Source organism: Lampris incognitus, chromosome 7 (genome assembly GCF_029633865.1).
Source record: "Lampris incognitus isolate fLamInc1 chromosome 7, fLamInc1.hap2, whole genome shotgun sequence".
In the NCBI taxonomy this organism is placed as follows: Eukaryota; Metazoa; Chordata; class Actinopteri; order Lampriformes; family Lampridae; genus Lampris; species Lampris incognitus.
Genome location: NC_079217.1, coordinates 66,982,168 through 67,006,070, shown reverse-complemented (window position 1 = coordinate 67,006,070; position 23,903 = coordinate 66,982,168). Strand labels below are relative to the sequence as shown.

Genomic DNA, 23,903 nt, shown 5'->3' with positions numbered 1-23,903 from the left:
TCCATATTCAGCATCCTTCTCCCAATATACCCAGCATCTCTCCTCCACACATGTTCACACCATCTCAATCTTGTCCCTCTTGCTTTGTCTCCAAACCGTCCAACCTGAGCTGTCCCTCTAATATACTCGTTCCTAATCCTGTCCTTCTTCATCACTCCCAATGAAAATTTTATCATCTTCAACTCTGCCACCTCCAGCTCCTCCTCCTGTCTTTTCATCACTGCCACTGTCTCCAAACCATACAACATAGCTGGTCTCACAACCATCTTGTAAACCTTCCCTTTAACTCCTGCTGGTACCCTTTTGTCACAAATCACTCCTGACACTCTTCTCCACCCACTCCACCCTGCCTGCACCCTCTTCTTCACCTCTCTCCTGCACTCCCCGTTACTTTGGACAGTTGACCCCAAGTATTTAAACTCATACACCTTTGTCACCTCCACTCCTTGCATCCTGGCCATTCCACTGTCGTCCCTCTCATTCATGCATAGGTATTCCGTCTTGCTCCTACCGACTTTCATTCCTCTTCTCTCCAGTGCATACCTCCACCCTACTCTCGCTATAGATCACAATGTCATCCGCGAACATCATCGTCCATGGAGACTCCTGCTTGATCTTGTCCATCAACCTGTCCATCATCATTGCAAAGAAGAAAGGGCTCAGAGCCGATCCTTGATGTAATCCCACCTCCACCTTGAATCCATCCGTCATTCCTACTGCACACCTCACCACTGCCACACTTCCCTCATACATATCCTGCACCACTCCTACATACTTCTCTGCAACTCCCGACTTCCTCATACAATACCACACCTCCTCTCTCCGCACCCTGTCGTATGGTTTCTCTAAATCCACAAAGACCCAATGCCACTCCTTCTGACTTTCTCTATACTTCTCAGTCAACATTCTCAAAGCAAACATCACATCTGTGGTGCTCTTTCATGGCATGAAACCATACTGCTGCTCGCTGATCATCACCTCTCCTAACCTAGCTTCTATTACTCTTTCTCTCCTCTTAACCTAGCTTCTATTACTCTTTCCCATATCTTCATGCTGTGGCTGATCAACTTTATACCTCTGTAGTTGTTACAGTTCTGCACATCACCCTTGTTCTTGAAAATCGGTACCAGTGTGCTTCTTCTCCACTCCTCAGGCATCCTCTCACTTTCCAAGTTTGTGTTAAACAATCGAATTAAAAACTCCATTGCCATCTCTCCTAAACATCTCCATGCCTCCACAGGTATGTCATCAGGACCAACTGCCTTTCCAGTCCACATCCTCTTCATAGCTTTCCTCACTTCCTCCTTGTTAATCCACTACACTTCCTGATTCACTATCCCCACATCACCCAACCTTCTCTCTCTCTCTCATTTTCTGCATTCATCAGATCCTCAAAGTACTCCTCCTGCACAGGATGGCATCCTGCTCATCACATTCTTCCATTATAATTATGTTAATTCCATTATAATTGTGTTATCCTCTTTCAGTGTTGTGTAAATTGTGTAAACACGACATCATTGCACGTTGTGCGTCTTGGGAGAGAGATCCTCCTCTGGTTATCCAAAGGAGTCTAGCTTGAGACTAGCTTGGTCTAGTCAGAAAGGCACGAACTGAGGAAGCCTCTTGGATGAGAGGCGAAACGTCTTCACGGATATATACCAAGTCCAGGTGCACTTGATTCAACTCCTTTGGATAACCATGACCTGGATGAATGAGAACATCCACAGACATCCTCCTCTGGTGCTCTCCCTGAGGGTTCTACCTGTGTTTTCTCCCTGTTAAAAGGTTTTTAGGGAGTTGTTGCTTGTCCGAGGTGAGGGTGTAAGGACAGGATGTTGTGTTGCTCTAAAGCCCCCTCAGGTACATGTGTAATTTGTAAATCAACAAAAAACACTGTCAAGATGGCGCGCGTCTTCCTTTCTGACTCTGTTCAATGCACAGTCAATACCAGAATGCAACGCTTCATATCCACCATTTAAATGTAAAATACAACAGCTGGCCCATGTTTTCTACTCTCTGAACCTGAGCAGAAAGTAAGAGCTGATTCGCATGTCAGCGGTCTGAAGAAAGGTAAAGGACAGTCAACAGACGCCCGCACTGACAGAACTGTTTTCCAGTCGCCATGGGATGTGTAAGAAAACAGCAGCTGTTTCTTCTCTTCCACACAGTAATGAGTCTGTTAGAATAACAGACGGCCCAGGATGTGATTTACAGACTGACGTCTCTGTATGAAGGACCGCCGATGTTCTGCTGCTCCAAAGCTTCAGTCCTGTACTGAGAGAACCTCGGTAATCACATCAACTCTACCTGTGTGTGAGACAGAGGGGGGGAGGTTGGCCCATAACCAAAAGTGGCCTAGACTCTGTCATGTAAAGCAGCGGTGCAGCATGAGGGTAATGGAGCCAGTTCGGGACTACAGATCCAGAGGATGCAGGCATCAGCCAGGATGACTGAATGTCCATGGAGGTGTTATCCTGAGAGCCTGGAGGTTCTACTAGTGCTGTAACACACCACCACCTCCATCTGTCTCTGTCTCGGTGTCTGCTTTAGTCCACAAAACATGTGCATTTCTATCCAGGGGTAGAACTTAAAAAATGTGGGTAGTAGCCAAGCAGACTGAGGCAGAAATGTTACAGCTCAGATAAAAACTTTACCAGCCAAATGTACACAGCGTATTAACGTGTAAAAACAGTTTTATCGGGACTTCTGCTGTTCTGATGGGAGCTCTCTGTATTATTCATTCATTCATTCATTCATCAGCCGCTTCTCCGGGGTCGGGTCGCGGTGGCAGCAAGCTAAGTAGGGCACTCCAGACACCCCTCTCCCCAGCAACGCCTTCCAGCTCCTCTTGGGGGATCCCCAGGCGTTCCCAGGCCAGATTGGACATGCAGTCCCTCCAGCAGGTCCCGGGTCTACCCCGGGGTCTCTTCCCAGTTGGACGTGCCCGGTAAATCTCCAAAGGAAGGCGCCCAGGAGGCATCCTGATCAGATGACCGAACCACCTCAACTGGCTCCTTTCGCCGCGAAGGAGCGGCGGCTCTACTCCGAGCTCCCTCCGGGTGTCCGAGCTCCTCACCCTATCTCTCATGCCGTGTTCACACCGAAAGACACAAAATAATTCGCGTCGCTCTACTCGCGCGAATGTGATTGCGAGACGTCGCACAGACTTTTATTTTGTCGCGCCACAAAAACACTCGCACTACAGAACGGGAAAAAGGAAGAGGGGCTAATGTTATACATACCGACAACGTCTTTCCGCCATTTGTGTCCGTCATGAACCATGGCCGGGCTCTGTCTGTGTTGTTCACAAGGTCCCTCAGGAGAACCAAACGCCGTCGTGTGCGGGTTCATGAGACGACCAGGAGACGCCGAGAGCTCGGGGAATTTCACCGCCTCCTTTCTCTCAGTTCTTTCGAATGAACGAGCGGGAATCGTGACGTTCTTCGACTCTCAACACTGATTGGCTTTCGCGCACAGCGTCAGCGCGAAAATGTCGCTGTAGTTGAAACTACAAAATCGCCTCGAGCGATTGTCGCTCCGCGTCATCGCGTCAATCCTACAGCGCGAACCGCGTCGCCCGGAGCGACAGAGCGACTTGTCGCCCCTCGTCGCGCGTCTGCATTGACTTTGTATGTAATCTCGTCGCGCGAAACTATTTTGTGTCTTTCGGTGTGAACACTATCTCTAAGGCTGAGCCCAGCCAGCCTACGGAGGAAACTAATTTCAGCTGCTTGTATCCACAATCTCACCCTTTCGGTCACTACCCAAAGCTCATGAGTCATGACCATAGGTGAGGATTGGAACGAAGATTGACTGGTAAATTGAGAGCTTTGCCTTCCGGCTTAGCTCCCTCTTCAGTACAACGTCCGCATTACTGCTGATGCTGCACCAATCCACCTGTCAATCTCCCACTCCATCGTACTGTAGCGAATTCGGGGGGGCAACGCAACCACAGGAACTGCCGCGGCCGGGAAGCGAACCCTTATCGCCCGCACCGCAGGAGACATCGCTAACCGCTAGACTAAAGGGTCAGACCCCTTAGTCAAGGACCAACGTGTCTACTTATCCATGCACGTTACACTACCCCCCTCCTTCGGGTAGCGCGTCCCCGCGCTTAAGCATATCAGCTCCTTCACGCCTCAGGGCGCCTACGCTTCCGATGGCCTTACGGTCGCTCCATCCCACTTCTGACACCAATGTAGCGAATTCGGGGGGCAGTCTGGGAGACCGTCGCCATGGCCGGGACGCGAACCCGTATCGCCCGCACCGCAGGAGACAGCGCTAACCGCTAGACTAAAGGGTCAGACCCGTTAGTCAAGGACCAACGTGTCTACTTATCCATGCTCGTTGCAGTACCCTCACTTGTGAACAAGACCCCGAGATACTTGAACTCCTTCACTTGAGGCAACAACACATCCCAAACCCGGAGGGAGCAATCCACCATTTTCCGGTAGAGAACCATGGCCTCAGACTTGGAGGTGCTGGCACTCATCCCGGCCATTTCACACTCAGCTGTAAACCACCCCAGTGTGCGCTGGAGGTCACGTTCTGATGAAGCCAACAAAACCACATCATCTGCGAAGAGCAGAGATGCAATTCTGAGGTTCCCAAAACGGACACATTCCTCACCTTGGCTGCACCTTGAGATCCTGTCCATGAATATCACAAACAGAATCGGAGACAGGGACAACCTTGGCAGAGTCCGACAACCACCGAAAACGTGTTTGACTTTGTGCCGAGAATGCGGACACAGCTCTCACTTTGGTTATACAAGGACCGGATGGCTAGTAGCAACTGCCCTGGTACCCTATACTCCCACAGAACCCCCCACAGAGTGCCCCGGAGTACACGGTCGTAAGCCTTCTCCAAGTCACTCCAAGTCTGAGTGGGCCATGTTCGAATCCTCTATTGTAGATGCGGCAGGCATGAGCTGTGGTCATAAGGTCACTGGTGCCTGTCGAGGTGGCAACCTAAGTACCCGCTGGTGGGCACCAACGATGAGGAAAGCCATCAGGCTGAAGAAGGAGGCCTTTTGGACTTGGTTGGCCAAGGGGTCTCCTGAAGCAGCAGACAGGTACCGGGAGGCCAGAGGGGCTGCCTCTTTGGCGGTCGCGGAAGCAAAAACTCGGGTGTGGGAGGAATTCAGCGAGACTATGGGGAGGATTTTCGGTTGGCCTCAAGCAAGTTCTGGCAAACCATCTGGCAACCCAGGAAGGGGAAGCAGGGCTTGACTCAGGCTGTGTTCAGCCGGGGAGGGGAACTGTTGACCCGGACTGGGGATGTTGTCGAGCGGTGGAAAGAACACTTTGAGGAGCTCCTGAACCTGACAAACACGTCCTCAGTGGAGGGGGTAGAGTCTGAAGACTCAGGGGAACCCCACCCATATCCCCGGCAGAGGTCTCTGAGATAGTTAAAAAGCTCCTTGGTGGCAAGGCGCCGGATGTGGATGAGATTCGCCCTGTCTTGGTTGACATGCCTCTTAAGTGTCGCATGGAGGTTGGGGACAGTACCTGTGGAATGGCAGACTGAGGTGGTGATTCCCATATTCAAAAAGGGGACCGGAGGGTGTGCTCCAATTATTGGGGCATCATATTGTTCAGCCTCCCTGGGAAAGTGTACTCTAGGGTGTCTGTGAATGTTCTCATTCATCCAGGTCATGGTTATCCAAAGGAGTTGAATCAAGTGCAACTGGACTTGGTATATATCCGTGAAGACGTTTCGCCTCTCATCAAAGAGGCTTCCTCAGTTCATGCCTTTCTGACTAGACCAAGCTAGTCTGACTAGCTTGATATATACCAAGTCCAGTAGCACTTGATTCAACTCCTTTGGATGTACTCTAGGGTGCTCAAAAGGAGGCTCCGACCGATTGTCGAACCTCGGATTCAGGAGGAACAATGGACCAACTCTTTACCCTTGTGGAAATACTGAGGGGGGCATGGAAGTTTGACCAGTCAGTCTACATGTGTTTTGTGGACTTGGAGAAGGCTCTCTGTATTAGCCTGTGTTTATTTGTGTCTATCTGTTATCTATCTGTGTTTATTTGTATCTATTTGTGTTTAGTCAGTGTCTGTGGTCCACACCTCGCTAAATGTAGCACAACACAACACAGAACAATTTTTTCTATTACATGTGTGCAAATATATTTTCATTTAAGCATTTCCAATAAAAACAAAAGAATCAGTGATCAAAACAATAGAATTTAGCAAACACCAGAGAGTAAAATTCAAACAGTTTATAACATTTTCTGTGTGAAGGTGAAGCCTTGGTCTCTGGCAGATACAGTGCATGTTGGTATACGTTGGCTAAGAGGCTGCGTTCAGCTGGTAAACTACATCTGCATGTTAACACAACAACAACAATCAACTAACATCTTCTTAAACAGCTTTCATTTGGTAAAAAAGAGTACTTTGTGAAAATGTAAATTCATATGTACACAATGTTGGCACTCAGAGTAGGGCAGCATTTCAGCATCTGACAGATACCAAGTAAAACTGTTTTTCTTTCTTTCTGGTTCATTCCAGTGTGGAAGTGTCCATCATGTTTCATTCAAAGATGAACTGTCAGCTGCAACACAACAAAGCTCTACCTCGCTACACTTCCTCTCTACTGAATGTGATGAACTGTCAGCTGCAACACAACAAAGTTCTACCTCGCTACACTTCCTCTCTACTGAATGTGATGAACTGTCAGCTGCAACACAACAAAGCTCTACCTCGCTACACTTCCTCTCTACTGAATGTGCAGGCATGTCAGTGATTCTGAACTTCTTTGGGGGGAAAAAACACACACATTAAATATTTTCATCAAAGTTTCTCCAGAAAGTCAAAGAATGCAAAGTGAGTAAAGTAAATCAAAAAGCATAAATTAACAGAAGAGACGTCTGTTGTTAAACTGAGAAGTTGAAACGTGAGTTTGAATCTCAGGGCTCACATCACAGAGGAAAGACTAGCATGTAAAATGTTGGTGGATGACTTGATGTTTTCCAGGGTGATTTGATAAGTAAATAAGAAGTTGTGTGCAGGCTTCAGAGGAGAGGGCGGCCCGGCAGGTGTAATCTTCATCACCGTTCTGCCTATCATCAGCAGAATGTACTGTTGGGTTTAGACTTTTTACGTTCGTTTTGTTCTCATCAAGCTCAATGAATTTCCCAATGGTCACTGACAAAGGTCACTGACAGAGTTTTGCTGTGTGAGGTTAACAGTGGTAGAATCATGTTCAATCCCTGCTGGGATCAGAAGTCGTCCTACATTACTGAGTGTTACATAAGGTCATGTAAAACACACTAGCTTTTAAAATGTGTCAAAAATAATTCCTACTACCAAAATATGCTCAATATATCAGAAAAACACTTCACCCCCACCTGACTTCCTGTTAAGACCTGTAACCCCCTTTTACTTCAAATTACAACCTCCTTTAAGTTTTCATAGTAAAATTGCCAAACGGCTCTACAGCAGTGGCCACCAAGCTTCAGCCGTTTAATGTGTCCCACTCAGTATGGGGACCATGAGCATCATGTCAGTTATGATGTCATTCTACTCACCGCCAGCAGCCATGCTAGCATGTACCCTGACTCTGCTGAGTGACACAAGCTAAGCAGGTATGAGCTTGGCTAGTACTTGGACGGGAGACCTATCAGGAAAACTGAGTTGCTGCCAGAAGTGGTGTTGGTGGGCCAGTAGGGGGCAGTCTTCCCGCTGGTCCTGATAAAAAAACGAATATCAAATCCCAGTACCCCAGTGCAGTGACGGGGACACTGTGCTGTAGGACATGCCGTACTTCAGATGACACGTCATTAAAGACACCATGACACTTATCACAAAGATTAGGGGGTCCCCGGTGTCCTGGCAACATTCCCAACCTGGCTCTCTCCACCTGACCACCTAATCACCCCCCATGTAACTGGCTCAATGAGTCCTCCCTCTCCACCTCAAGCTGATGTGTGGTGAGCGTTCTGCTGCAGCATGGCTGCCGTGCATCACCCAGGTGGTGCTGCACATTGGTGGTGGTTGAGGTGAGTTACCCCCTTCACTGTGAAGCGCTTTGGCTGTCTAGAAAAGCCCTGTATAAATTTAATGATTATTATTGGCTTCATTTAGCAGATGTTGGACATGGACCACCGCTGGCTGGACTCAGCTTTACAGCGGTGTCTTATGGGTCTACCGGACAGGAGTGTCAGACATGTTTCAGCAAGTCCAGTTTAACCCCGTTATCTAAAGCACGTGTGTGGGAGTGCAGGTTAAAAGTCATGCTGTGGGATGTACAATATGATCCGTGGTGGATGATGCTGCTGATCTACTTCCTGGGTCAGCCTGCAGGAAGTAGCAGCCTCTACTTACCGTAGGTAGTAGTACCATCCATAAACTAGCCGGCCAGCACCATAGAGAAGTCCTAGACAATGGACAGTCATGGACACAGTCTGACTGAGACACTAGGGGGCGTTTGTTGTTTGACATAAGACCCCGCTGTGAAGTCCAGCGGTGGTCCATGTCCAACATCTACTGAATGAAGCCAGGGAGTAAATGACATCATAACTGGTATGAACGATGGAAAAACTGTGATAATGAGACCCGGCTTGTTACAGATGGCGTTATCTTCTAAGATAACGAGGCTGAGTTAGCTGCTAGCTGAGGTCCCTGCATAACGAGGCCGTCAGTGTGTCTCAGTGAAACTGATCCTGTGCTGAAACAGTTTAACTCCGTCTGACTGGGCCACTGAAAAAAGGCTTAACAATCCCATTTCTAGACAGCCGTCTTTAAACTCGACTAAACTGAACATTTAGTCAAGTCAAGTCTATTCTGGTCTGGTCAAGACAACTCCAATTTATTCTAATCTAGACTAGTCCAGTTAAACGTAGTCTAGCCAAGTCTAACCCAGTCTGATCTGAACTACTATACTTTAATGTAGACTAGTCTAGTGAAGTCTAGTCTGGTCTAGCCTTATCTGGACTGGTTTGATCTTCTCTGGTCAGGATAGGTCTGGTCTGGTCCAGTTGGGTCTACTCTAAGCAGCCACACAGTGGTTTGGTCTGCGGGACATGATGTAGCCTCTCCTGCAAACACAGCGGAAAGATCCCTCAGTGTTGACACAGCGAGCGTTGACACACTCGTACTCGATGCCACGAGAATCCTCACACTCGTTAACATCTGGAGAGGGATGGAGAGAAGAAAGACAGAACTGCTGACGGAAAGGAAGGATAATCATTTTTACTTTCTACTTTTAACAGCGTGTGTCCTATATAGGTGGTGGTGAGGTGAGTGTGGGCTGAGCGTCATTACTGTACCAGTGTGTGTTCTATGCAGGTGGTGGTGAGGTGAGTGTGGGCTGAGCTTCATTACTGTACCAGTGTGTGTCCTATGTAGGTGGTGGTGGGGTGAGTGTGGGCTGAGCTTCATTACTGTACCAGTGTGTGTCCTATGTAGGTGGTGAGGTGAGTTGTGAGGTGAGCTTCATTACTGTACCAGTGTGTGTCCTATGTAGGTGGTGGTGGGGTGAGTGTGGGCCGAGCGTCATTACTGTACCAGTGTGTGTCCTAAGTATGTGGTGGTGAGGTGAGTGTGGGCTGAGCTTCATTACTGTACCAGTGCGTGTCCTATGTAGGTGGTGGTGGGGTGAGTGTGGGCTGAGCTTCATTACTGTACCAGTGTGTGCCCTATGCAGGTGGTGGTGAGGTGAGTGTGGGCTGAGCTTCATTACTGTACCAGTGTGTGTCCTATCTAGGTGGTGGTGGGGTGAGTGTGGGCTGAGCTTCATTACTGTACCAGTGTGTGTCCTATGTAGGTGGTGGTGGGGTGAGTGTGGGCTGAGCTTCATTACTGTACCAGTGTGTGTCCTATGTAGGTGGTGGTGAGGTGAGTGTGGGCTGAGCTTCATTACTATACCAGTGTGTGTCCTACGTAGGTGGTGGTGGGGTGAGTGTGGGCTGAGCTTCATTACTGTACCAGTGTGTGTCCTATGTAGGTGGTGGTGGGGTGAGTGTGGGCTGAGCTTCATTACTGTACCAGTGTGTGTCCTATGTAGGTGGTGGTGAGGTGAGTGTGGGCTGAGCTTCATTACTGTACCAGTGTGTGTCCTATATGGGTGGTGGTGAGGTGAGCGTGGGCTGAGCTTCATTACTGTACCAGTGTGTGTCCTAAATATGTGGTGGTGGGGTGAGTGTGGGCCGAGCGTCATTACTGTACCCGTGTGCGTCCGATGTAGGTGGTGGTGGGGTGAGTGTGGGCTGAGCTTCATTACTGTACCCGTGTGTGTCCTATGTAGCTGGTGGTGGGGTGAGTGTGGGCCGAGCGTCATTACTGTACCAGTGTGTGTCCTAAGTATGTGGTGGTGAGGTGAGTGTGGGCTGAGCTTCATTACTGTACCAGTGTGTGTCCTATATAGGTGGTGGTGAGGTGAGTGTGGGCTGAGCTTCATTACTGTACCAGTGTGTGTCCTATGTAGGTGGTGGTGAGGTGAGTGTGGGCTGAGCTTCATTACTGTACCAGTGTGTGTCCTATATGGGTGGTGGTGAGGTGAGCGTGGGCTGAGCTTCATTACTGTACCAGTGTGTGTCCTAAATATGTGGTGGTGGGGTGAGTGTGGGCCGAGCGTCATTACTGTACCCGTGTGTGTCCTATGTAGGTGGTGGTGGGGTGAGTGTGGGCTGAGCTTCATTACTGTACCCGTGTGTGTCCTATGTAGCTGGTGGTGGGGTGAGTGTGGGCCGAGCGTCATTACTGTACCAGTGTGTGTCCTAAGTATGTGGTGGTGAGGTGAGTGTGGGCTGAGCTTCATTACTGTACCAGTGCGTGTCCTATGTAGGTAGTGGTGGGGTGAGTGTGGGCTGAGCTTCATTACTGTACCAGTGTGTGTCCTATGCAGGTGGTGGTGAGGTGAGTGTGGGCTGAGCTTCATTACTGTACCAGTGTGTGTCCTATGTAGGTGGTGGTGGGGTGAGTGTGGGCTGAGCTTCATTACTGTACCAGTGTGTGTCCTATGTAGGTGGTGGTGGGGTGAGTGTGGGCTGAGCTTCATTACTGTACCAGTGTGTGTCCTATGTAGGTGGTGGTGAGGTGAGTATGGGCTGAGCTTCATTACTGTACCAGTGTGTGTCCTATGTAGGTGGTGGTGGGGTGAGTGTGGGCTGAGCTTCATTACTGTACCAGTGTGTGTCCTATATGGGTGGTGGTGAGGTGAGCGTGGGCTGAGCTTCATTACTGTACCAGTGTGTGTCCTAAATATGTGGTGGTGGGGTGAGTGTGGGCCGAGCGTCATTACTGTACCCGTGTGTGTCCTATGTAGGTGGTGGTGGGGTGAGTGTGGGCTGAGCTTCATTACTGTACCAGTGCGTGTCCTATGTAGGTGGTGGTGGGGTGAGTGTGGGCTGAGCTTCATTACTGTACCAGTGTGTGTCCTAAGTATGTGGTGGTGAGGTGAGTGTGGGCTGAGCTTCATTACTGTACCAGTGCGTGTCCTATGTAGGTGGTGGTGGGGTGAGTGTGGGCTGAGCTTCATTACTGTACCAGTGTGTGTCCTATGCAGGTGGTGGTGAGGTGAGTGTGGGCTGAGCTTCATTACTGTACCAGTGTGTGTCCTATGTAGGTGGTGGTGAGGTGAGTGTGGGCTGAGCTTCATTACTGTACCAGTGTGTGTCCTAAGTATGTGGTGGTGAGGTGAGTGTGGGCTGAGCTTCATTACTGTACCATCGTGTGTCCTATATACGTGGTGGTGAGGTGAGTGTGGGCTGAGCTTCATTACTGTACCAGTGTGTGTCCTATGTAGGTGGTGAGGTGAGTTGTGAGGTGAGTGTGGGCTGAGCTTCATTACTGTACCAGTGTGTGTCCTATATAGGTGGTGGTGAGGTGAGTGTGGGCTGAGCTTCATTACTGTACCAGTGTGTGTCCTATGTAGGTGGTGGTGAGGTGAGTGTGGGCTGAGCTTCATTACTGTACCAGTGTGTGTCCTATATGGGTGGTGGTGAGGTGAGCGTGGGCTGAGCTTCATTACTGTACCAGTGTGTGTCCTAAATATGTGGTGGTGGGGTGAGTGTGGGCCGAGCGTCATTACTGTACCCGTGTGTGTCCTATGTAGGTGGTGGTGGGGTGAGTGTGGGCTGAGCTTCATTACTGTACCCGTGTGTGTCCTATGTAGCTGGTGGTGGGGTGAGTGTGGGCCGAGCGTCATTACTGTACCAGTGTGTGTCCTAAGTATGTGGTGGTGAGGTGAGTGTGGGCTGAGCTTCATTACTGTACCAGTGCGTGTCCTATGTAGGTAGTGGTGGGGTGAGTGTGGGCTGAGCTTCATTACTGTACCAGTGTGTGTCCTATGCAGGTGGTGGTGAGGTGAGTGTGGGCTGAGCTTCATTACTGTACCAGTGTGTGTCCTATATGGGTGGTGGTGAGGGGAGCGTGGGCTGAGCTTCATTACTGTACCAGTGTGTGTCCTAAATATGTGGTGGTGGGGTGAGTGTGGGCCGAGCTTCATTACTGTACCAGTGTGTGTCCTATGTGGGTGGTGGTGAGGTGAGTATGGGCTGAGCTTCATTACTGTACCAGTGTGTGTCCTATGTAGGTGGTGGTGGGGTGAGTGTGGGCTGAGCTTCATTACTGTACCAGTGTGTGTCCTAAGTATGTGGTGGTGAGGTGAGTGTGGGCTGAGCTTCATTACTGTACCAGTGCGTGTCCTATGTAGGTGGTGGTGGGGTGAGTGTGGGCTGAGCTTCATTACTGTACCAGTGTGTGTCCTATGCAGGTGGTGGTGAGGTGAGTGTGGGCTGAGCTTCATTACTGTACCAGTGTGTGTCCTAAGTATGTGGTGGTGAGGTGAGTGTGGGCTGAGCTTCATTACTGTACCATCGTGTGTCCTATATACGTGGTGGTGAGGTGAGTGTGGGCTGAGCTTCATTACTGTACCAGTGTGTGTCCTATGTAGGTGGTGAGGTGAGTTGTGAGGTGAGTGTGGGCTGAGCTTCATTACTGTACCAGTGTGTGTCCTATATAGGTGGTGGTGAGGTGAGTGTGGGCTGAGCTTCATTACTGTACCAGTGTGTGTCCTATGTAGGTGGTGGTGAGGTGAGTGTGGGCTGAGCTTCATTACTGTACCAGTGTGTGTCCTATATGGGTGGTGGTGAGGTGAGCGTGGGCTGAGCTTCATTACTGTACCAGTGTGTGTCCTAAATATGTGGTGGTGGGGTGAGTGTGGGCCGAGCGTCATTACTGTACCCGTGTGTGTCCTATGTAGGTGGTGGTGGGGTGAGTGTGGGCTGAGCTTCATTACTGTACCCGTGTGTGTCCTATGTAGCTGGTGGTGGGGTGAGTGTGGGCCGAGCGTCATTACTGTACCAGTGTGTGTCCTAAGTATGTGGTGGTGAGGTGAGTGTGGGCTGAGCTTCATTACTGTACCAGTGCGTGTCCTATGTAGGTAGTGGTGGGGTGAGTGTGGGCTGAGCTTCATTACTGTACCAGTGTGTGTCCTATGTAGGTGGTGGTGGGGTGAGTGTGGGCTGAGCTTCATTACTGTACCAGTGTGTGTCCTATATGGGTGGTGGTGAGGTGAGCGTGGGCTGAGCTTCATTACTGTACCAGTGTGTGTCCTAAATATGTGGTGGTGGGGTGAGTGTGGGCCGAGCGTCATTACTGTACCCGTGTGTGTCCTATGTAGGTGGTGGTGGGGTGAGTGTGGGCTGAGCTTCATTACTGTACCAGTGCGTGTCCTATGTAGGTGGTGGTGGGGTGAGTGTGGGCTGAGCTTCATTACTGTACCAGTGTGTGTCCTAAGTATGTGGTGGTGAGGTGAGTGTGGGCTGAGCTTCATTACTGTACCAGTGCGTGTCCTATGTAGGTGGTGGTGGGGTGAGTGTGGGCTGAGCTTCATTACTGTACCAGTGTGTGTCCTATGCAGGTGGTGGTGAGGTGAGTGTGGGCTGAGCTTCATTACTGTACCAGTGTGTGTCCTATGTAGGTGGTGGTGAGGTGAGTGTGGGCTGAGCTTCATTACTGTACCAGTGTGTGTCCTAAGTATGTGGTGGTGAGGTGAGTGTGGGCTGAGCTTCATTACTGTACCATCGTGTGTCCTATATACGTGGTGGTGAGGTGAGTGTGGGCTGAGCTTCATTACTGTACCAGTGTGTGTCCTATGTAGGTGGTGAGGTGAGTTGTGAGGTGAGTGTGGGCTGAGCTTCATTACTGTACCAGTGTGTGTCCTAAGTATGTGGTGGTGAGGTGAGTGTGGGCTGAGCTTCATTACTGTACCAGTGTGTGTCCTAAGTATGTGGTGTTGGGGTGAGTGTGGGCTGAGCTTCATTACTGTACCAGTGTGTGTCTTACGTAGGTGGTGGTCAGGTGAGTTGTGAGGTGAGTGTGGGCTGAGCTTCATTACTGTACCAGTGTGTGTCCTATGTAGGGGGTGGTGAGGTGAGCGTGGGCTGAGCTTCATTACTGTACCAGTGTGTGTCCTAAGTATGTGGTGGTGAGGTGAGTGTGGGCTGAGCTTCATTACTGTACCAGTGTGTGTCCTAAATACGTGGTGGTGGGGTGAGTGTGGGCTGAGCTTCATTACTGTACCAGTGTGTGTCCTAAGTATGTGGTGGTGGGGTGAGTGTGGGCTGAGCTTCATTACTGTACCAGTGTGTGTCCTAAGTATGTGGTGTTGGGGTGAGTGTGGGCTGAGCTTCATTACTGTACCAGTGTGTGTCCTACGTAGGTGGTGGTGAGGTGAGTGTGGGCTGAGCTTCATTACTGTACCAGTGTGTGTCCTAAGTATGTGGTGGTGAGGTGAGTGTGGTCTGAGCTTCATTACTGTACCAGTGTGTGTCTTACGTAGGGGGTGGTGAGGTGAGTGTGGGCTGAGCTTCATTACTGTACCAGTGTGTGTCCTATGCAGGTGGTGGTGAGGTGAGTGTGGGCTGAGCTTCATTACTGTACCAGTGTGTGTCCTATGTAGGGGGTGGTGAGGTGAGTGTGGGCTGAGCTTCATTACTGTACCCGTGTGTGTCCTATGTAGGTGGTGGTGGGGTGAGTGTGGGCTGAGCTTCATTACTGTACCCGTGTGTGTCCTATGTAGGTGGTGGTGGGGTGAGTGTGGGCCGAGCGTCATTACTGTACCAGTGTGTGTCCTAAGTATGTGTTGGTGAGGTGAGTGTGGGCTGAGCTTCATTACTGTACCAGTGCGTGTCCTATGTAGGTGGTGGTGGGGTGAGTGTGGGCTGAGCTTCATTACTGTACCAGTGTGTGTCCTATGCAGGTGGTGGTGAGGTGAGTGTGGGCTGAGCTTCATTACTGTACCAGTGTGTGTCCTAAGTATGTGGTGGTGAGGTGAGTGTGGGCTGAGCTTCATTACTGTACCAGTGTGTGTCCTATGTAAGTGGTGAGGTGAGTTGTGAGGTGAGTGTGGGTTGAGCTTCATTACTGTACCAGTGTGTGTCCAACGTAGGTGGTGGACAGGTGAGTTGTGAGGTGAGTGTGGGCTGAGCTTCATTACTGTACCAGTGTGTGTCCTATATAGGTGTTGGTGAGGTGAGTGTGGGCTGAGCTTCATTACTGTACCAGTGTGTGTCCTACGCAGGTGGTGGTCAGGTGAGTTGTGAGGTGAGTGTGGGCTGAGCTTCATTACTGTACCAGTGTGTGTCCTATGTAGGTGGTGGTGAGGTGAGTGTGGGCTGAGCTTCATTACTATACCAGTGTGTGTCCTACGTAGGTGGTGGTGGGGTGAGTGTGGGCTGAGCTTCATTACTGTACCAGTGTGTGTCCTATGTAGGTGGTGGTGGGGTGAGTGTGGGCTGAGCTTCATTACTGTACCAGTGTGTGTCCTATGTAGGTGGTGGTGAGGTGAGTGTGGGCTGAGCTTCATTACTGTACCAGTGTGTGTCCTATATGGGTGGTGGTGGGGTGAGCGTGGGCTGAGCTTCATTACCGTACCAGTGTGTGTCCTAAATATGTGGTGGTGGGGTGAGTGTGGGCCGAGCGTCATTACTGTACCCGTGTGTGTCCGATGTAGGTGGTGGTGGGGTGAGTGTGGGCTGAGCTTCATTACTGTACCCGTGTGTGTCCTATGTAGCTGGTGGTGGGGTGAGTGTGGGCCGAGCGTCATTACTGTACCAGTGTGTGTCCTAAGTATGTGGTGGTGAGGTGAGTGTGGGCTGAGCTTCATTACTGTACCAGTGTGTGTCCTATATAGGTGGTGGTGAGGTGAGTGTGGGCTGAGCTTCATTACTGTACCAGTGTGTGTCCTATATGGGTGGTGGTGAGGTGAGCGTGGGCTGAGCTTCATTACTGTACCAGTGTGTGTCCTAAATATGTGGTGGTGGGGTGAGTGTGGGCCGAGCGTCATTACTGTACCCGTGTGTGTCCTATGTAGGTGGTGGTGGGGTGAGTGTGGGCTGAGCTTCATTACTGTACCCGTGTGTGTCCTATGTAGGTGGTGGTGGGGTGAGTGTGGGCCGAGCGTCATTACTGTACCAGTGTGTGTCCTAAGTATGTGTTGGTGAGGTGAGTGTGGGCTGAGCTTCATTACTGTACCAGTGCGTGTCCTATGTAGGTGGTGGTGGGGTGAGTGTGGGCTGAGCTTCATTACTGTACCAGTGTGTGTCCTATGCAGGTGGTGGTGAGGTGAGTGTGGGCTGAGCTTCATTACTGTACCAGTGTGTGTCCTATGTAGGTGGTGGTGGGGTGAGTGTGGGCTGAGCTTCATTACTGTACCAGTGTGTGTCCTATGTAGGTGGTGGTGAGGTGAGTGTGGGCTGAGCTTCATTACTATACCAGTGTGTGTCCTACGTAGGTGGTGGTGGGGTGAGTGTGGGCTGAGCTTCATTACTGTACCAGTGTGTTTCCTATGTAGGTGGTGGTGGGGTGAGTGTGGGCTGAGCTTCATTACTGTACCAGTGTGTGTCCTATGTAGGTGGTGGTGAGGTGAGTGTGGGCTGAGCTTCATTACTGTATCAGTGTGTGTCCTATATGGGTGGTGGTGAGGTGAGTGTGGGCTGAGCTTCATTACTGTACCAGTGTGTGTCCTAAGTATGTGGTGGTGAGGTGAGTGTGGGCTGAGCTTCATTACTGTACCAGTGTGTGTCCTAAGTATGTGGTGTTGGGGTGAGTGTGGGCTGAGCTTCATTACTGTACCAGTGTGTGTCTTACGTAGGTGGTGGTCAGGTGAGTTGTGAGGTGAGTGTGGGCTGAGCTTCATTACTGTACCAGTGTGTGTCCTATGTAGGGGGTGGTGAGGTGAGCGTGGGCTGAGCTTCATTACTGTACCAGTGTGTGTCCTAAGTATGTGGTGGTGGGGTGAGTGTGGGCTGAGCTTCATTACTGTACCAGTGTGTGTCCAACGTAGGTGGTGGACAGGTGAGTTGTGAGGTGAGTGTGGGCTGAGCTTCATTACTGTACCAGTGTGTGTCCTATATAGGTGGTGGTGAGGTGAGTGTGGGCCGAGCGTCATTACTGTACCAGTGTGTGTCCTAAGTATGTGGTGGTGAGGTGAGTGTGGGCTGAGCTTCATTACTGTACCAGTGTGTGTCCTATGTAGGTGGTGGTGGGGTGAGTGTGGGCTGAGCTTCATTACTGTACCAGTGTGTGTCCTATGTAGGTGGTGGTGGGGTGAGTGTGGGCTGAGCTTCATTACTGTACCAGTGTGTGTCCTATATGGGTGGTGGTGAGGTGAGCGTGGGCTGAGCTTCATTACTGTACCAGTGTGTGTCCTAAATATGTGGTGGTGGGGTGAGTGTGGGCCGAGCGTCATTACTGTACCCGTGTGTGTCCTATGTAGGTGGTGGTGGGGTGAGTGTGGGCTGAGCTTCATTACTGTACCAGTGCGTGTCCTATGTAGGTGGTGGTGGGGTGAGTGTGGGCTGAGCTTCATTACTGTACCAGTGTGTGTCCTAAGTATGTGGTGGTGAGGTGAGTGTGGGCTGAGCTTCATTACTGTACCAGTGCGTGTCCTATGTAGGTGGTGGTGGGGTGAGTGTGGGCTGAGCTTCATTACTGTACCAGTGTGTGTCCTATGCAGGTGGTGGTGAGGTGAGTGTGGGCTGAGCTTCATTACTGTACCAGTGTGTGTCCTATGTAGGTGGTGGTGGGGTGAGTGTGGGCTGAGCTTCATTACTGTACCAGTGTGTGTCCTATGTAGGTGGTGGTGAGGTGAGTGTGGGCTGAGCTTCATTACTATACCAGTGTGTGTCCTACGTAGGTGGTGGTGGGGTGAGTGTGGGCTGAGCTTCATTACTGTACCAGTGTGTTTCCTATGTAGGTGGTGGTGGGGTGAGTGTGGGCTGAGCTTCATTACTGTACCAGTGTGTGTCCTATGTAGGTGGTGGTGAGGTGAGTGTGGGCTGAGCTTCATTACTGTATCAGTGTGTGTCCTATATGGGTGGTGGTGAGGTGAGTGTGGGCTGAGCTTCATTACTGTACCAGTGTGTGTCCTAAGTATGTGGTGGTGAGGTGAGTGTGGGCTGAGCTTCATTACTGTACCAGTGTGTGTCCTAAGTATGTGGTGTTGGGGTGAGTGTGGGCTGAGCTTCATTACTGTACCAGTGTGTGTCTTACGTAGGTGGTGGTCAGGTGAGTTGTGAGGTGAGTGTGGGCTGAGCTTCATTACTGTACCAGTGTGTGTCCTATGTAGGGGGTGGTGAGGTGAGCGTGGGCTGAGCTTCATTACTGTACCAGTGTGTGTCCTAAGTATGTGGTGGTGGGGTGAGTGTGGGCTGAGCTTCATTACTGTACCAGTGTGTGTCCAACGTAGGTGGTGGACAGGTGAGTTGTGAGGTGAGTGTGGGCTGAGCTTCATTACTGTACCAGTGTGTGTCCTATATAGGTGGTGGTGAGGTGAGTGTGGGCCGAGCGTCATTACTGTACCAGTGTGTGTCCTAAGTATGTGGTGGTGAGGTGAGTGTGGGCTGAGCTTCATTACTGTACCAGTGTGTGTCCTATGTAGGTGGTGGTGGGGTGAGTGTGGGCTGAGCTTCATTACTGTACCAGTGTGTGTCCTATGTAGGTGGTGGTGGGGTGAGTGTGGGCTGAGCTTCATTACTGTACCAGTGTGTGTCCTATATGGGTGGTGGTGAGGTGAGCGTGGGCTGAGCTTCATTACTGTACCAGTGTGTGTCCTAAATATGTGGTGGTGGGGTGAGTGTGGGCCGAGCGTCATTACTGTACCCGTGTGTGTCCTATGTAGGTGGTGGTGGGGTGAGTGTGGGCTGAGCTTCATTACTGTACCAGTGCGTGTCCTATGTAGGTGGTGGTGGGGTGAGTGTGGGCTGAGCTTCATTACTGTACCAGTGTGTGTCCTAAGTATGTGGTGGTGAGGTGAGTGTGGGCTGAGCTTCATTACTGTACCAGTGCGTGTCCTATGTAGGTGGTGGTGGGGTGAGTGTGGGCTGAGCTTCATTACTGTACCAGTGTGTGTCCTATGCAGGTGGTGGTGAGGTGAGTGTGGGCTGAGCTTCATTACTGTACCAGTGTGTGTCCTATGTAGGTGGTGGTGAGGTGAGTGTGGGCTGAGCTTCATTACTGTACCAGTGTGTGTCCTAAGTATGTGGTGGTGAGGTGAGTGTGGGCTGAGCTTCATTACTGTACCATCGTGTGTCCTATATACGTGGTGGTGAGGTGAGTGTGGGCTGAGCTTCATTACTGTACCAGTGTGTGTCCTATGTAGGTGGTGAGGTGAGTTGTGAGGTGAGTGTGGGCTGAGCTTCATTACTGTACCAGTGTGTGTCCTAAGTATGTGGTGGTGAGGTGAGTGTGGGCTGAGCTTCATTACTGTACCAGTGTGTGTCCTAAGTATGTGGTGTTGGGGTGAGTGTGGGCTGAGCTTCATTACTGTACCAGTGTGTGTCTTACGTAGGTGGTGGTCAGGTGAGTTGTGAGGTGAGTGTGGGCTGAGCTTCATTACTGTACCAGTGTGTGTCCTAAGTATGTGGTGGTGAGGTGAGTGTGGGCTGAGCTTCATTACTGTACCAGTGTGTGTCCTAAATACGTGGTGGTGGGGTGAGTGTGGGCTGAGCTTCATTACTGTACCAGTGTGTGTCCTAAGTATATGGTGGTGGGGTGAGTGTGGGCTGAGCTTCATTACTGTACCAGTGTGTGTCCTAAGTATGTGGTGGTGAGGTGAGTGTGGGCTGAGCTTCATTACTGTACCAGTGTGTGTCCTAAATACGTGGTGGTGGGGTGAGTGTGGGCTGAGCTTCATTACTGTACCAGTGTGTGTCCTAAGTATGTGGTGGTGGGGTGAGTGTGGGCTGAGCTTCATTACTGTACCAGTGTGTGTCCTAAGTATGTGGTGTTGGGGTGAGTGTGGGCTGAGCTTCATTACTGTACCAGTGTGTGTCCTACGTAGGTGGTGGTCAGGTGAGTTGTGAGGTGAGTGTGGGCTGAGCTTCATTACTGTACCAGTGTGTGTCCTAAGTATGTGGTGGTGAGGTGAGTGTGGGCTGAGCTTCATTACTGTACCAGTGTGTGTCTTACGTAGGGGGTGGTGAGGTGAGTGTGGGCTGAGCTTCATTACTGTACCAGTGTGTGTCCTATGCAGGTGGTGGTGAGGTGAGTGTGGGCTGAGCTTCATTACTGTACCAGTGTGTGTCCTATGTAGGGGGTGGTGAGGTGAGTGTGGGCTGAGCTTCATTACTGTACCAGTGTGTGTCCTAAGTATGTGGTGGTGAGGTGAGTGTGGGCTGAGCTTCATTGCTGTACCAGTGTGTGTGCTATGTAGGTGGTGGTGAGGTGAGTGTGGGCTGAGCTTCATTACTGTACCAGTGTGTGTCCTAAGTATGTGGTGGTGAGGTGAGTGTGGGCTGAGCTTCATTACTGTACCAGTGTGTGTCCTATGTAAGTGGTGAGGTGAGTTGTGAGGTGAGTGTGGGCTGAGCTTCATTACTGTACCAGTGCGTGTCCTATGTAGGTAGTGGTGGGGTGAGTGTGGGCTGAGCTTCATTACTGTACCAGTGTGTGTCCTATGCAGGTGGTGGTGAGGTGAGTGTGGGCTGAGCTTCATTACTGTACCAGTGTGTGTCCTATGTAGGTGGTGGTGAGGTGAGTATGGGCTGAGCTTCATTACTGTACCAGTGTGTGTCCTATATGGGTGGTGGTGAGGTGAGCGTGGGCTGAGCTTCATTACTGTACCAGTGTGTGTCCTAAATATGTGGTGGTGGGGTGAGTGTGGGCCGAGCGTCATTACTGTACCCGTGTGTGTCCTATGTAGGTGGTGGTGGGGTGAGTGTGGGCTGAGCTTCATTACTGTACCAGTGCGTGTCCTATGTAGGTGGTGGTGGGGTGAGTGTGGGCTGAGCTTCATTACTGTACCAGTGTGTGTCCTAAGTATGTGGTGGTGAGGTGAGTGTGGGCTGAGCTTCATTACTGTACCAGTGCGTGTCCTATGTAGGTGGTGGTGGGGTGAGTGTGGGCTGAGCTTCATTACTGTACCAGTGTGTGTCCTATGCAGGTGGTGGTGAGGTGAGTGTGGGCTGAGCTTCATTACTGTACCAGTGTGTGTCCTATGTAGGTGGTGGTGAGGTGAGTGTGGGCTGAGCTTCATTACTGTACCAGTGTGTGTCCTAAGTATGTGGTGGTGAGGTGAGTGTGGGCTGAGCTTCATTACTGTACCATCGTGTGTCCTATATACGTGGTGGTGAGGTGAGTGTGGGCTGAGCTTCATTACTGTACCAGTGTGTGTCCTATGTAGGTGGTGAGGTGAGTTGTGAGGTGAGTGTGGGCTGAGCTTCATTACTGTACCAGTGTGTGTCCTAAGTATGTGGTTGTGAGGTGAGTGTGGGCTGAGCTTCATTACTGTACCAGTGTGTGTCCTAAGTATGTGGTGTTGGGGTGAGTGTGGGCTGAGCTTCATTACTGTACCAGTGTGTGTCTTACGTAGGTGGTGGTCAGGTGAGTTGTGAGGTGAGTGTGGGCTGAGCTTCATTACTGTACCAGTGTGTGTCCTAAGTATGTGGTGGTGAGGTGAGTGTGGGCTGAGCTTCATTACTGTACCAGTGTGTGTCCTAAGTATGTGGTGGTGAGGTGAGTGTGGGCTGAGCTTCATTACTGTACCAGTGTGTGTCCTAAATACGTGGTGGTGGGGTGAGTGTGGGCTGAGCTTCATTACTGTACCAGTGTGTGTCCTAAGTATGTGGTGGTGGGGTGAGTGTGGGCTGAGCTTCATTACTGTACCAGTGTGTGTCCTAAGTATGTGGTGGTGAGGTGAGTGTGGGCTGAGCTTCATTACTGTACCAGTGTGTGTCCTAAATACGTGGTGGTGGGGTGAGTGTGGGCTGAGCTTCATTACTGTACCAGTGTGTGTCCTAAGTATGTGGTGGTGGGGTGAGTGTGGGCTGAGCTTCATTACTGTACCAGTGTGTGTCCTAAGTATGTGGTGTTGGGGTGAGTGTGGGCTGAGCTTCATTACTGTACCAGTGTGTGTCCTAAGTATGTGGTGTTGGGGTGAGTGTGGGCTGAGCTTCATTACTGTACCAGTGTGTGTCCTACGTAGGTGGTGGTCAGGTGAGTTGTGAGGTGAGTGTGGGCTGAGCTTCATTACTGTACCAGTGTGTGTCCTAAGTATGTGGTGGTGAGGTGAGTGTGGGCTGAGCTTCATTACTGTACCAGTGTGTGTCTTACGTAGGGGGTGGTGAGGTGAGTGTGGGCTGAGCTTCATTACTGTACCAGTGTGTGTCCTATGCAGGTGGTGGTGAGGTGAGTGTGGGCTGAGCTTCATTACTGTACCAGTGTGTGTCCTATGTAGGGGGTGGTGAGGTGAGTGTGGGCTGAGCTTCATTGCTGTACCAGTGTGTGTGCTATGTAGGTGGTGGTGAGGTGAGTGTGGGCTGAGCTTCATTACTGTACCAGTGTGTGTCCTAAGTATGTGGTGGTGAGGTGAGTGTGGGCTGAGCTTCATTACTGTACCAGTGTGTGTCCTATGTAAGTGGTGAGGTGAGTTGTGAGGTGAGTGTGGGCTGAGCTTCATTACTGTACCAGTGTGTGTCCTATATAGGTGTTGGTGAGGTGAGTGTGGGCTGAGCTTCATTACTGTACCAGTGTGTGTCCTAAGTATGTGGTGGTGAGGTGAGTGTGGGCTGAGCTTCATTACTGTACCAGTGTGTGTCCTAAGTATGTGGTGTTGGGGTGAGTGTGGGCTGAGCTTCATTACTGTACCAGTGTGTGTCCTACGCAGGTGGTGGTCAGGTGAGTTGTGAGGTGAGTGTGGGCTGAGCTTCATTACTATACCAGTGTGTGTCCTACGTAGGTGGTGGTGGGGTGAGTGTGGGCTGAGCTTCATTACTGTACCAGTGTGTGTCCTATGTAGGTGGTGGTGAGGTGAGTGTGGGCTGAGCTTCATTACTGTACCAGTGTGTGTCCTATATGGGTGGTGGTGGGGTGAGCGTGGGCTGAGCTTCATTACCGTACCAGTGTGTGTCCTAAATATGTGGTGGTGGGGTGAGTGTGGGCCGAGCGTCATTACTGTACCCGTGTGTGTCCGATGTAGGTGGTGGTGGGGTGAGTGTGGGCTGAGCTTCATTACTGTACCCGTGTGTGTCCTATGTAGCTGGTGGTGGGGTGAGTGTGGGCCGAGCGTCATTACTGTACCAGTGTGTGTCCTAAGTATGTGGTGGTGAGGTGAGTGTGGGCTGAGCTTCATTACTGTACCAGTGTGTGTCCTATATAGGTGGTGGTGAGGTGAGTGTGGGCTGAGCTTCATTACTGTACCAGTGTGTGTCCTATATGGGTGGTGGTGAGGTGAGCGTGGGCTGAGCTTCATTACTGTACCAGTGTGTGTCCTAAATATGTGGTGGTGGGGTGAGTGTGGGCCGAGCGTCATTACTGTACCCGTGTGTGTCCTATGTAGGTGGTGGTGGGGTGAGTGTGGGCTGAGCTTCATTACTGTACCCGTGTGTGTCCTATGTAGGTGGTGGTGGGGTGAGTGTGGGCCGAGCGTCATTACTGTACCAGTGTGTG

At 50.8% G+C, this 23,903-nt stretch overlaps 1 protein-coding gene across 7 annotated transcripts in view; it reads right to left on the bottom strand.

The window, feature by feature from the left end:
- Nucleotides 1-6,121: 6,121 nt before the first annotated feature.
- Nucleotides 6,122-23,903, bottom strand: part of LOC130115159 (latent-transforming growth factor beta-binding protein 4) — a 171,190-nt gene continuing 153,408 nt past the window's right edge. For all 7 annotated transcript variants that reach the window (XM_056282773.1, XM_056282776.1, XM_056282778.1 and 4 more), the window contains one exon: nucleotides 6,122-9,143. In XM_056282773.1, the coding sequence (XP_056138748.1) occupies nucleotides 9,001-9,143 (143 nt within the window). In that variant the 3' untranslated portion in view covers nucleotides 6,122-9,000. The remainder of the gene's footprint in view (nucleotides 9,144-23,903) is intronic.